This window comes from Chrysochloris asiatica, unplaced genomic scaffold (assembly GCF_000296735.1).
Source record: "Chrysochloris asiatica unplaced genomic scaffold, ChrAsi1.0 scaffold00054, whole genome shotgun sequence".
Lineage (NCBI taxonomy): Eukaryota > Metazoa > Chordata > Mammalia > Afrosoricida > Chrysochloridae > Chrysochloris > Chrysochloris asiatica.
In genome coordinates this window covers 5686885-5699506 of record NW_006408572.1, presented here as the reverse complement: position 1 = coordinate 5699506, position 12622 = coordinate 5686885, and the positions used below count along the sequence as shown (strand labels likewise).

At 48.9% G+C, this 12622-nt stretch overlaps 2 protein-coding genes across 2 annotated transcripts in view; both read right to left on the bottom strand.

Moving 5' to 3' along the window:
• The window catches only part of SPNS2 (spinster homolog 2 (Drosophila)), a 34422-nt gene extending 34138 nt beyond the window's left edge, over window positions 1-284 (bottom strand). Inside the window, exon 1 of the mRNA XM_006863476.1 lies at window positions 83-284. Within this exon, the coding sequence (XP_006863538.1) occupies window positions 83-284 (202 nt within the window). The remainder of the gene's footprint in view (window positions 1-82) is intronic.
• Window positions 285-9641: 9357 nt separating this feature from the next.
• SPNS3 (spinster homolog 3 (Drosophila)) overlaps window positions 9642-12622 on the bottom strand; it is a 70985-nt gene continuing 68004 nt past the window's right edge. The window contains exons 10-12 of the mRNA XM_006863475.1: window positions 11001-11099; window positions 10712-10910; window positions 9642-9736 (exon numbers count right to left, since the gene is read on the bottom strand). Coding sequence (XP_006863537.1) covers window positions 9642-9736; window positions 10712-10910; window positions 11001-11099 — 393 coding nt within the window. The remainder of the gene's footprint in view (window positions 9737-10711; window positions 10911-11000; window positions 11100-12622) is intronic.

Below are 12622 nucleotides of genomic sequence, written 5' to 3'. Positions count from 1 at the left end.
GGGGCGGCGGGGGGCGCGGGGGGCGCGGGGCCCAGCTCGGGCCCGCTCAGTGCGTGCGTTCTCCGCGGAAACGCCGCTGCACCATCCCGGCCGGGCCCGTCGGCTCTTGCGCTCCGGCTGCGGCGATGCCACGGTTCAACCCGATGCGCTGCTGTCGCCGCCGCCGCCGCCGCCGCCGCCGCGACTCTGACAGCTGCTGTCCGGGCCCGCCCACCAGACCCTCGCCCAATCAGTTCCCTGCTCTGTCCACAGCCCCGCCCCGCACGTGCTGCCCCGGGGGGCATGGGGGGGGCCCGCAGAGCCCTTCCTGCCCAACCCCAGCGTAGTCACGCCCGATCCGCAGGGCGGCGGAGGCCGGCGAGGACCCAGAGGAGATCTGAGGGAACCTGGCAGCTTGGAGTGGGATGCGAGGCTTATCTAGGGAAAATAGCGCCTGTGGCAAGCCCTGAAATGATGCCCGCCCAAACATCTGACACCCATCTTTTAGATAACTTTACCATAATAATCAGCTCAAAAATACAAGTCAAGCTCGTTAATCCTTTACTTAACACGTTATGGTACTACCTGAAAATTACTACTGCCCTTCCTTGCTTTAACAATGATGAAAATTGGTCTCAGATATGCTGTCTGTCTCCTTCCCCCCACATCCCCCAGTTTCTTCTCTTTCTACACTCATCAAAGCAAGATCACATAATCTTCCTTGACCAACCGGTGTTGTTGTGGTCGAGTTGGTTCGCTAACAGAGACCCTGTATAGGGCTTCCTAGCAGCAGCTGGTTAGTTTGAATCCTCTACACTGCACTGCAAGGTAGGTATGAACCACAAGGTCGGCGGTTCAAGTTCACTAGCTGTTCCTCGGAAACCCTATGCAAAATCGCTATGGGTCAGAACAACAGCAAACCATAGTTATCAGTCCAGTGTTTATCCTACAGCACAACACCAGGACTCCAACCTTAACCCATGTTGTTGTTATTGTTAAGCGCTGTCAAGTCCGTTCCAAGTCATAGTGACCCTGTATAGAGGGTTTCTTAGGAGCGGCTGGTGGGTTTGAACTGCCAACCTTGCATTTAGCAGTGCCATGCCAGGATTCGTTGTCGCTAAGTGCTTGACCTATGTTGTTATTATTGTTAAGTGCTGTTGAGTCGATTCCTACAGTTGGTGGGTTGTGAACCACCAACCTTGCGGTTCGCAGTCCAGTGCTTAACCTACAGCGCCACACCAGGAGTCTGTCAAATACAAAAGTGTTCGTTTTTACTTGTTCTATGATCTCTCACAGCTGGCAATGGAATCCGCACTGGTCAATAGAAACTATTCAGTGGATCTTCTTCAAGAGGTGTCCAGGATGCATAGCATATCTGCCACACCTTAAATATGCCTCTAGCAGGGAGCAGGATTCCCAGTACCTGCTCAGTGCTCTTCCACCACTACCACCACCCCTACACACACACGGGAATGGCTCCTGGTGAAACTCTAAGACAGGCCTGAGGACTCAAGTTCAGGGCATTCAAACTTGGTGGCATAATGGGTTATGAATTGGGTTGCTAACTGCAAGGTCGGCCTTTCAAATCTACTGGTTTCTCTTTGGAAGATTGTTGTTGTTATGTGCCACGGAATCAGTTCCAACTCATAGCGACCCTGTATAGGGTTTCCGAGGTTGTAAATCTTTACTGGGGCAGAAACTGCCTCATCTTTCTCCAGCAAAACAGCTGGTAGTTTCAGACCGCTGACCATGAGATTAGCTTAGCAACCCAATTCGTAACCACTATGCTACCAGAGCTCCTTGGAAGATAGATGAGTCTTTCAGGTCCCCTAAAGATTTACGGCCTCAGAAACCCTATACAGGGTTGCTGTAAATCGGAACTGACTCAATGGCACACAACTACCACCACCACTACAGAGGGTCTCAGATGGTTAAGTTAGAGAACTCCAGTAGCTAGCTTCCAACTGGCCCTGATTTAATCAGTTCAGGTAACACTGTGTAGAACCAAGAAGCATGGCAGATGAAAGTTTGGCCCAGGACTTGGGCCTTTGCCTGGCACAAAAGACTGTTGCCCACCTCTCCAGTGAAACCCAGACCAGTCCCAGTCTCCCCCTAGACACATTCCTATGTGCCCTCAGCCTTGTCCCATAGAGAAGCAGCTCCAGACAGAGAAAGGAGAACTCCTAATGGACTCTCCCAGAACAGGGCCTCCTCTCCTAAGGGTACAGCAATTCAAACTTTAAACTTGCAGCTGTGTACCAGGACCCAGCTTCCTGTTTTCCACTCAACTTTGCCCCAATCCTGGTGTATGATAGGCAAGATTCATTCTCTGTGTCTTAGTTCCTCCACCTGGATACAGATAGGAAGATGGGACACAATCTGGACATCTATACAGCAACCGCCTTCCAAATGGGAGAGATTTCTGTCTCCAATAGCAACTGGGTGGGTACCTTCTGTGTTCTGGCTCACCACCACCAATCTGATCCACCATAGAGGTGCTGTGGTGCCGTGAAGTTCTCCACCCAGTCTTCTTCCATTCATATTGGGGGCTTTGATTAAAATTAAAATCCTTACAAAGCTCAGAGGATAGAATGTTAGAAGTGGAAGGAGCTTTAGAAACCAGATAATTATTCCCTGTATGTCACAGACAGACCCCATAACACAGAAGTGATCCCACCATGGGCATGCAGTAGCAGGATTGGGGCTGCCCCAAGCTCCAACACCTTTCGCTTAGGCTGGGAGCTTGGTGCTCACTCCATGCTCCTCCTGGGTACCACATCCATGGGCAGGTGCATCTATCTCCTGGAGGTATTGGCCGACCTCAGTGAGCCATGGCATAGGCTACGAGGCGATGCAGCACAAATCACACCCTTCCATCTCTTATGAGCAGAGTTAATCCCCAAACGGGTATTTCTTGGCACCTTCGAGGTATATTTTAAATTCTGCAAAGTGACTAAAAATATGCTTCGGCATGTTAGGTATGAATGACTGTGATGGGAGGGTAAGGAAAGCATTTCATTCTGAAAGTTGTCTCACTGCCTCTTTCCAGTTTGCTGAGCTCAGACTTGCAAAATAGGCTAAGGGAGGTTCCACTGTATGGCTGGGGGGTGACAGGTGATTGACAGGCAAAGAAAGACCTAGAAATGTGATGGGTCCCAGAAATGACCCTCATAATAGTGAGATGTTGTCAGCTAGAAGACAGCCTCCAGTTCAGACATAGTCTATCTAGAGCACTACGACCATCTTAGAATAAGGCACAGCCACGGCTCTAAGACCAACCCCCAGATTCCCTCTAAGCCCAAATCATTAGCCTTTTATCCATATCGTTGTCCAAGGAATCCCCGTGGCTGGAGCAAGGAAAAAGGGCAGAGTTTTAAAACCTTCCATTGCGGAGGACTTCTGAGCTGCCACCAAGCAAGCCAGCTATTTCCTTGGTATGGATTTGCTGGGGTTTTAACTCAAATACAACCTGTAGAGCAGACCCTTATGTAGGATAAAAGGTCGCCAGGGGCAGAGTAATGGGGAGAACAGTAGCCCCTTCTGACTGTCTTGTTGTTGTTGTTATGTGCTGTGGAGTCGGTTCCAACTCATAGCAACCCTGTACAGGGTTTCCAAGGCTGTAAATCTTGACAGGAGCAGAAAGCCTCATCTTTCTCCGTGGAACAGCTGGTAGTTTCAAACTGCTGACCTTAAGGTTCACAGCCCGATTCATAACCACTGTGCTATCAGAGCCCTGGACAAATCACCGTCGTCTTCTGGAGAATCTTTGGCAGTATCAAGTGACTATTTGCAAGTAGGACTTTTAGGGTTCTTATTTCTATTTCAAAGGTGACGAAACTGAGGCCCAGGGAAGAGTAATAAAGTGCTCAAGGCAACCTACTTAATAAATGATGGATCCTAGGCTAAACCCGGGTATGTTTAATCCAGTGCCTTCTTTACACAGTGTTGTAAAGGGTCTTCAGTGCTGACATTCATTCACTGGGTCAAGACCATAATTTCAAAGCAAATGGGACACAGAACATTAATGATCATAATTCTAAGGGCAAGTATATTTGGGAACTGGTGGAGTAAACACAGGGAAGCAGATTTCCTTACTGAGGGACTTTTCAGAGTCTTTAATATGAGAGTGTGTACCTTGAGTCACTCAGAGAGAAGACTAGACTACCATGTTCCCATGTGAATTTGATCACAGAACATCTTGTAAGACTAGAACTCTGCCAAACATACTGTGAGAAATGCTGGCTTGGAATATAACAACTTCCCGAGGGCAGATACCTGGGAGTTCAGTCCACCTTTCTTCTGCCCATATCTCTACATAGGAGTGGCTCTTTCTCTCCCTTCTCACTTGACACACTCTCCCTTATCTATCTTTCACCCGTGCCTAGATTTTCAACAATCAACATGTCCGTGGCCTGCAACCTCCATGCTGATGACATTCCAACCTTCATCTTTAGACCCAACTTTGTCTCCAATCACCAGATCCACATGTCCAACAGCAGCCTGTACATTCCTCCCAAGAGATCCCATAGGCACCACAAACTCAGCTCATCCAACATCACCTTCCTTTCAAATCTACTTCCACCCATGGGATTCATGGTACCTTTTTTCTCTTCATCGATAACATGACTCACATCATCACCAAGCAGAAATCTAGGCATTAACAGGGATTCTTCTTTTCCTTTAATACCCACATTTAGGGCATATTTTTTTCTCTCTAATATTTTCCCGTGTCCCTATTGCCAGTTAGCTGAGTTCAGATTTCGTCATCTCTCACCTGGATCCTGGTTAGCTTCAACACCACCTACCCTAACTTCCACTTCCAAACTTTTCTCCACATTGCTTGTCAGGGTTACTTTCTAAACTACACACATGACCCCATAACCACCTTGCTCAAAATCTTTCCATATCTCTCCAATGCCTATAGGATAAAAAATATTTAAATTCTTTAGCATGGCCTCCAAGACCCTTCATAATGCATGCAAATCTCCAGCCTTGGATCCTGTTGCCCATCTCCCTACACTACCACCACACTAACGTGGATCTCCCTGAACTTATGTAGAGTTGACATGATTTCTGAAACCTGGGGAAATAACAGGAATTGGGGGCATTTGCCCCTGCCCTTCCCTCAACATAAAAACCCTTGTCCTCTAACACAATGATGATTCAGTACCATGGAGAGCGTCACATATTCAAACCCCCTCCCCTAACCGTTTTATTCATGCTCTGTCTATACTGTCTGCCCAGCTCCGTCCTCCCACTTGTCCTTCAGAAACCAAGACAACACAACTTCTTCCAGGAAGCCTTCCCTGGCCCATCTGGACAATCAGTCATTTCCTCCTGAGCTACTTGAGTAACTTGTATATCTCTCCATCACACCAAACTCATTATGTTGATTATTTGTACATAAGTGCCTCGCTCACCCCACAGGCCCTTGAGACTAAGGGCCCATACCCAGTCTGATTCATCTCTGCAATCCAGTACAGAGAAGGTGCTTAAAGAATGTTTGTTGATTGAATGAGTAAATGACATTTAGCAGGTGCTCAGGAAATGTTGATTTGTATCATGTGTCTGTTGCTCTAAGTGACTCAGAATCAGACAGAGTCCTCTCCTTGTCCCTCTGAAAAAGGCATTTTCCCCCTGATTGACTCCACCCTCCATGAGCCTCCACTATTTGATTAGCCTTACCCATAGGTCACCACCAACGATGGAAGGAAGGTACCCTCTCTCTACTCTTGCTGCTGCCAAACTGGTTACTTAGTTCCCAGCCTGGGTCTGCCTCACAAGACTGCTCAGAATGCTTTGTGTCTGCCTCTGTCTCCTGCTCAGAACAGATGGTTCTGGGTCCTCACTTACACAGAAGTTCCTGTTCTGTCATCTGCATATTTTTAACACTTTTCTAAATTATAACAACCTCCATCTCCTTGGCACACAGACCCAGAGGTTGTCAGTAATGAAGAATCCTTTGGGGGACATTGAATCCAGACTTTACTTTGTCCCATGGGGAGGCTACATCTTCAAGAGAGGCAGTAACCTGCCCAAGATCACTGTGGCAGACATTCTTTTTTATTGTTTTGTTTTCCTTGCTTTTTTTTTGATGATCTGAGTCTATTTTTTTTCCTACCAGCACCCTGCTTTCCTGTCTTAACAGAGCTATAAATCAGGACATGGGCATAGAATCCAACTTAGCACAACTCACTTCACTTGGTCAGAGTTTTAAATCTAGAGTAGAGTGGCAAAAGAATAGGTAGACAAAGTCTGGAGTTCATGTGAAGGTCCCCAGAAAAGATGGCTCAGGAATCCTGGCTCCTGAATCTCCAGCCTTCCCATCTATTCTGTGAGTTTTCAACACATCCCTTTCCTGCCTAACGTAGTCGGTTTCTGTTGCATACAACCCTAACTGCTGTGGTCACCAAGGGAGCACAGAGGGTGAGATCACACCACTTCCCTGTGGGTGGGATAAAGCATGTTTCTAGAAACTTCTAGCTGCTTCCTGCCAACTCTGTCATTAGAGTCTGCATTCGACCAAAGAGGTTGCATGGAGGAAAAGCAAACACTTTAGGGAATGAAGTAGACAGACTAATGTCTACTGTTGCAAGAGAACAAGTCAGGGTTGGGGGGCCAGCTGGATGCATGTGCACAACATTCTAAAGGTTGGAAGGTCAAGGTTGGAGGAGAGCGTTTATCAGTATCCTCACATGCTACACATCAGCAGAGAGATGAGCAGGTACACACACTGGCAGACACCTGCATGCCAGGTGACACCTGAGTGCTGGAATGTAGCATGTGTCCCAGAGAGTAATTAGCACATTAACCAAGAGGGTCAGGCTTGAGAAAGCCTCATCCTGCTGAGCAGCCTCTTCCCTCCTTGATGTTCCTAACAAACAAGTCCTAAGTCTTAGTGACTGGGATTACCCAACACGTGCCCTTTAGACTGGGAAGTTGTGTTTTTATTTAACAGACTCGTGAGTGGTCAGACTTTGTCAGGTGCTCAGAGACCTATACCTGTGACCTGAGCTCCAGTGAGACAGGAGGTGGGGGCTGGATAAAGCTGGAGTCTGCATTGGCTGCAGAGATTCTGGTCTCTGTCACCCCCAGGGTCCACCAGCTCTGGAGTCCCTGCCCTGTCAACCCACGTCACACAATTCAAACAAAAAAACAAACAAACACCTAAACCTGATTCCAGGGTTTTCTTGGTTGTGATTTTTACAGAAACCAATCACCAAGCTACTAGGTGAGTTCAAACTGCTAACCTTTAGGTTAATAATCAAAAGTTTAACCTATTACGGCACACAGGATCCTAACAGCCTGACCTTATCCAGCTCAGTCCCAAGAAACACCTCACTGCCTTGTCTGGAAACCCAAAACACCGGAATGAATTTGAGTCAGGAGGCACAACTTGATTATGGGATTAATGCCCCTAGTTCCTGGGTCTAGCATTGGAAGTCCCTCTGGACCCAGCCAATCTTTCCTACCTCCTATAACACACAAACACACACTTCCCTCCAGCCATGCCACAACCCTTTCACGGATCATCCCTACCTTTCCCCACCCTACTCCCTCCACCTGGAATTCTCTCTCTCCACACCTTCTCCTGCTATTTACCAGCTCCCAGGCCAGAAGGCAAGGCGCTCTGGTTGCACAGTGGCTGCGAACCTCAAGGTCAGCAGTTTGAAACTACTAGCCGTTCCGTGGATGAAAGATGAGGCTTTCTCTCCCGTAAAGATTTACAGCCTCGGAAACCCTATGCAGGGTGGCTGTGAATCCATAGCACAACACACCCACCAGGCCAGGAGGTAATCCCTTCCTCTGCCTATAGGTGTGCCTCCTTCAGCATGAACTTCATTTGCCTTCTTGTTGCCAGTTGCTGTGGATTCTGACCCATGTGTTACAAGGTAGAACTGTTCCATAGGGTTTTCTTGGCTGTAATCTTAACAGAAGCAAAACTCAGGCCTTTTGTTCCACAGACTGCTAGGTAGGTTCAAACCACCCACCTTTAGGTTAGCAGTTGAGTCAGCCAGGGACCTTTCTTTCTCTTGGCTTAGCTGAGCATTTTCCTATGCTGCCTTGTGAGGTCCAAGGGCAGGGGTGGAATCTGAGTCTCCACTGACACCCAGTGGGCACCCAGTGGGCACCCAGTGATACCAGTGCGTGTTTTGGAGCGGACATGAAGAAGCTTCTGGTTTTCCTCCCTATCCACTGGACTGAGGGGTGGAGAAGAGGAGTGATGCTTAACTCTTGGAAAACCCTTGACCATTTTCAGTTGCACTATCTGGAAGCTAAGTTTCACAGCAGTTCTTCTCCAGGACTGCTGGGAGGAAAGTTCAGAGTTGGACTTCTGGGAGAACCACAGGAGGCCTGGAACAGAACAGTCAAGTCCAATACATCTCTTGTGTATAGTTGGGGAGTCTGCAGCTCAGAGAGGGACAGGAAGTGGTGGAGGTCACACAGTCAATGAGGGAGAACTGTGGCATCCGGACTTCAACCCTGATTAGCGGCTTCCTTCTCAAGAGAAACCAAATATCTTCATGGATCCTTTTCCTTGTCATTTCAGGGGCAGCCCTGCTCATGAGCTCCAAGTATCAACTCATTGGGCTGGTCAGTCTGTGGTTTCTGCTGCAGAGGGAGGGCTGAGACTGGAGTCAGGAGTGGGTTAGAGTTGGGGGATCCCAGCCCTGGAGCCTATCACTTCCAACCACTAGGCTCAGGGAGGATACCCTGGGAGGCAGGGCTGGAGCAAGGAAAAGTGAGGAGTTTTGCATGGGGCTGAATCACTGCTCCTCCGCAGTAGTCAGGAGGCAGGCACAGCCTGGCACAGCCAAGGTGGCAATCAGCAAATGAACAAGTGATCCCCTGGCCTGGCACCAGGGGAGGGGAGGGCAGCTCCTACTCATGGGCAGAAAAAACATGCCTCCCTACCACTGCCCGCCTGGAAGCTGCTGATCTCCTGCAGGGCCCAATGAGCCCAGCTGCTCTGAACACAGCAGCAAGTGTGGGTCCCACAGAGCCTACCCTCCCCATGGGCTATGCTGGAGGTCAGAGCGTGAGCAAGGAGTATGGCTAGGCATCCTGTGGGCAGCTGGGTCTGGCAAGGAACAGACATGAGAGCTGCTCTGGGTGGGCCCATGGAGCTTGGAGTCATACCCCACCCCAGTACCCTAAGGGAATCCCATGGTCCAGACCACCATCTTTGCAGAGGGGTACCCCATGCCCACCTGACCCTGCAGAGTGGGGAAGCTGGATCAGTGAGGGTCTCACGAGCTGGGAATGGGGACACCAAGAGACCCGTGCTGAACAGTTTCCCTACTTCAAGGGTAGTCCTGCTTCTTTGGTCTGGACTATCCACCTTGCCTGTACATGCTTTCAGCAGAGGTACCCTCAGGCTAGAAATAACATGCTGGTCCAAAGGCCTGAGCTCCAGGGGCTTTGAGTTGTCTACACTTTAATCAGGGCCCTTGGCAGCCAGGCTGAGGTTAGATGTGGGCATGGGCCCAGGCCTCCTGTGGAGGACACGGACAGCTCAATTCACAGCCCCGCCGATGGGCCTGCCAGCTCTCTCTCGAGGATAGATGAAGTGGCAGGTGCAGCTCGGCCGGGGTCCCTGAGACACAGCCAAAGGTCACAGAAGCTCCACTACTGTGGAAGCCAACACCAGGAATGAGGATTCAGGCAGAGTGGGCAGGGTCTCGGGGGTCTTCTGTAGGGGCTTCTGCACCTAAAAGCAGACTTTGTCTCTCCACAGCCTTGCTGTCCAGGGTCCCTGTGGAAGAAAAAATGCTGCTCAACAAGGACCCGAGGAGGCAGGCACTGCTTTGGCACCAGACCTTGACACAATCTGTCTGGAAAAAGGTCTACATTCCATTTGCAAAATAAATCCCCTTCTCATCATCGTCTCTGCCACCTCCACAGTCTTAACCACATCTTCTTAGCCTTAAATTACCGCAGTGCCTCCTAGGGTCTCTCAGCCTCAACTCAGACCCCCACCATCTGTTCTCAACACAACAGCCAAGTACTGTTCTTACGATGTAAGTCTGACCTCTCCTGCTTCTCCCCTGGAAGCCCAACAGTGAGGAGGAGACTCCCCCAGGCTCCTTCTGCTCTGGTCTGGTTACTGCTTCCCTTACTCTCCTCCTTTCCTGTCCTCATCCACTTCCGGCACACTCCCACCTCTGGGCCTTTGCTCAGTCTGTTCTTTCTGCTGGGAACAGTCTTCTCCAGCTCCCATACCTCCTCCAAGCCTTTGCTCCAGTAGGTCCTGTGTGGTGAGGGCCTGTCCCCACCTGTTTCTCACCACCTCCTTTCCTGGTTTGTCTCGCTGTAGCACTTATTACTGCAAACACTGTATTGTTTGCTTTTTCTGTTTGCTTTTCCTTCATCTCCACCCCTTAGAGAATCGGCTTTATGAGGTGTCTGCGACTTGGCCTAATTCGTTCACTCTCCAGAACCTGCAACTTGGCCTGGAACTTAAATCAGTTGTCATCTAGTTGGTTCCAACTCATGACCACCCTATGTGTGTTCAAGTGCAACTGTGCTCCATGGGGTTTTCAATGACTGATTTTTCTGGAAGTAGATTGCCAGACGTTTCTTCTGAGGCATCTCTTGGTGGACTTGAACCAGCAACCTTTCAGTTGGCATTAACCATTTGAACCACCCAGGACTCCAGCCTGGCACTCAGTAGGAGCATAATAAATATTTGTGAATGAATGAACTAACAAACTGGCCAGGGACTCAAGACCTGGCTTCAGAGGAGGGGTGGGAGGACCTGGGCCAGTCCGCTGGGCCTGGGCCTGATCTCTTTCCAGGTGCAGCGCAGTCAGCAGGAAGCAGCCACCGCCCAGGGCAATGACAAAGGCACAGCACAGGAAGCTGTGTTGCAGACTGAGGAAGCGCTGAAGGTAGGAGTTGGGGCGCCCGGCACGCAGAGTGCTGGAGATCTGCAAAGGAGGGAAACTGGTTCTGCCAGGCCCACCAGACCACCTTCCCCAAGACCTTTCCACCCCACCCATCCCACACTCAGGTCTTACAAGTCCAGTGAGGTAGGGGCTGCTGGCATCTCCCAAGACATGGCCAACTGTGATCTGAAGTGCCTCTGCTGTCCCCCGGCACCTGGGCACCACCACAGACTGCAAAATACAAGGACCAGGGCAGCATCCCAAGAGAGGGCAGAGAGTGGAAAGCCCTCACACCCGCCTCTTTCCCACCTGGCAAGGCCAAGAGCCTGGAAGTGAGACCTGCTAGCCAATTGAGTAGTCACCATTAAAACACTGGAGGCCCCTTCTTAAGGCTCTGCTCTCAAACTGGGAAGGGACCAAGCATCTTTCAACTGATGAAAGGATAAACAAAGTGTAGCGTATATGTTGTTGTTGTTATTAGGTGCCGTTGAGTCAGTTCTGACTCATGGCGACCCTGTATAGGGTTTCCAAGGCTGGAAATCTTTACAATTTTCTTTGCCTCATTTTTCTCCCGTGGTGGGCTTGAACTGCCAACCTTGTGGTCAGTCCAGTACTTTTCCTACAAAGTATATGTGAAGGGGCTTCAAAAAGTTCATGAAAGAATAGAACTATAAGATAATAGAATTTTTCCATGAACTTTTTGAAGCCTCCTTGTATATACAATGGAATATTAATCAGCCATAAAGAGAAATTCAGTTCTAATTTGTACAGCAAAAGCTGGACAAAGAATAAGGAAGACCAAAGAAGTACTGATGCATTAGAATTATGGTGTTGGTGAAGCATGTTGGATAAAGCATAGACTGCCAAAAGCACAGACAAATCTCTCTTGGAAGAAGTACAGCCAGAATTTTCCTTAGAAGCAAGGATAGCGAGACTTCATCTCACGTAGTTTGGACGTGTTGTTAGTAGGGATTAGTCCCTGGGAAAAGGGCATCATGCTTGGTAGAGGGTCAGCAAAAAAAAACCCCAGAAACACCCTGTGAGATTAACTGGCACAGTGGCTGCAATAATGGGCTCGAACACAACTACAACTGTGAGATGGTGCAGACCAGGCCAGTGTTTTGCTCTGTTTTATAAATAATTGCTAATGAGTTGGAAAAGATGCAAGGGTACCTAACAACAACAGTAACATGTGGATAAACCTTGAAATAAGTCAGAACCAAAAGAATATATTGCATGACCCTATTATATAAAAGGGGTCCTGGTGTGGCGCTGTGAGTTAATGCGTCAGACTGCAATGCCGTTTGAACTGCAAGGTCGGCTGTGCAAGCTCACCAGTTGCTCCTCAGAAACCCTATACTACAGGGTCGCAATGATTCGGAATCAACTAGATGGCACTACACAACAACTTATATTTAAAAAGTACCCTGGTCGTGTAGAGGATTGTGAGCTGGGCTGCTAACAGTCAGGTTAACAATTTGAATCTACCAGTCACTTCAAAGGAGAAAGATGAGGCTTTCTGCTCCCATAAACCTCAGAAACCCTATACAGTGTAGTAATGAGTCGGAGCTGACTCCACAGCACTAACCACCACTTACTTATAGAAAATGTGCAGAGTGAATAAATGCATGGGGCAGAGGGTGGGTTCATGGTTGCTATGGGGAGGGAGTTTCTATTTGGTATAGCATAAAGGTTTGTCAAGATTGACATTGAAATTTAAAGAGACAGTATAGACATAAAACCAAACGGCCACC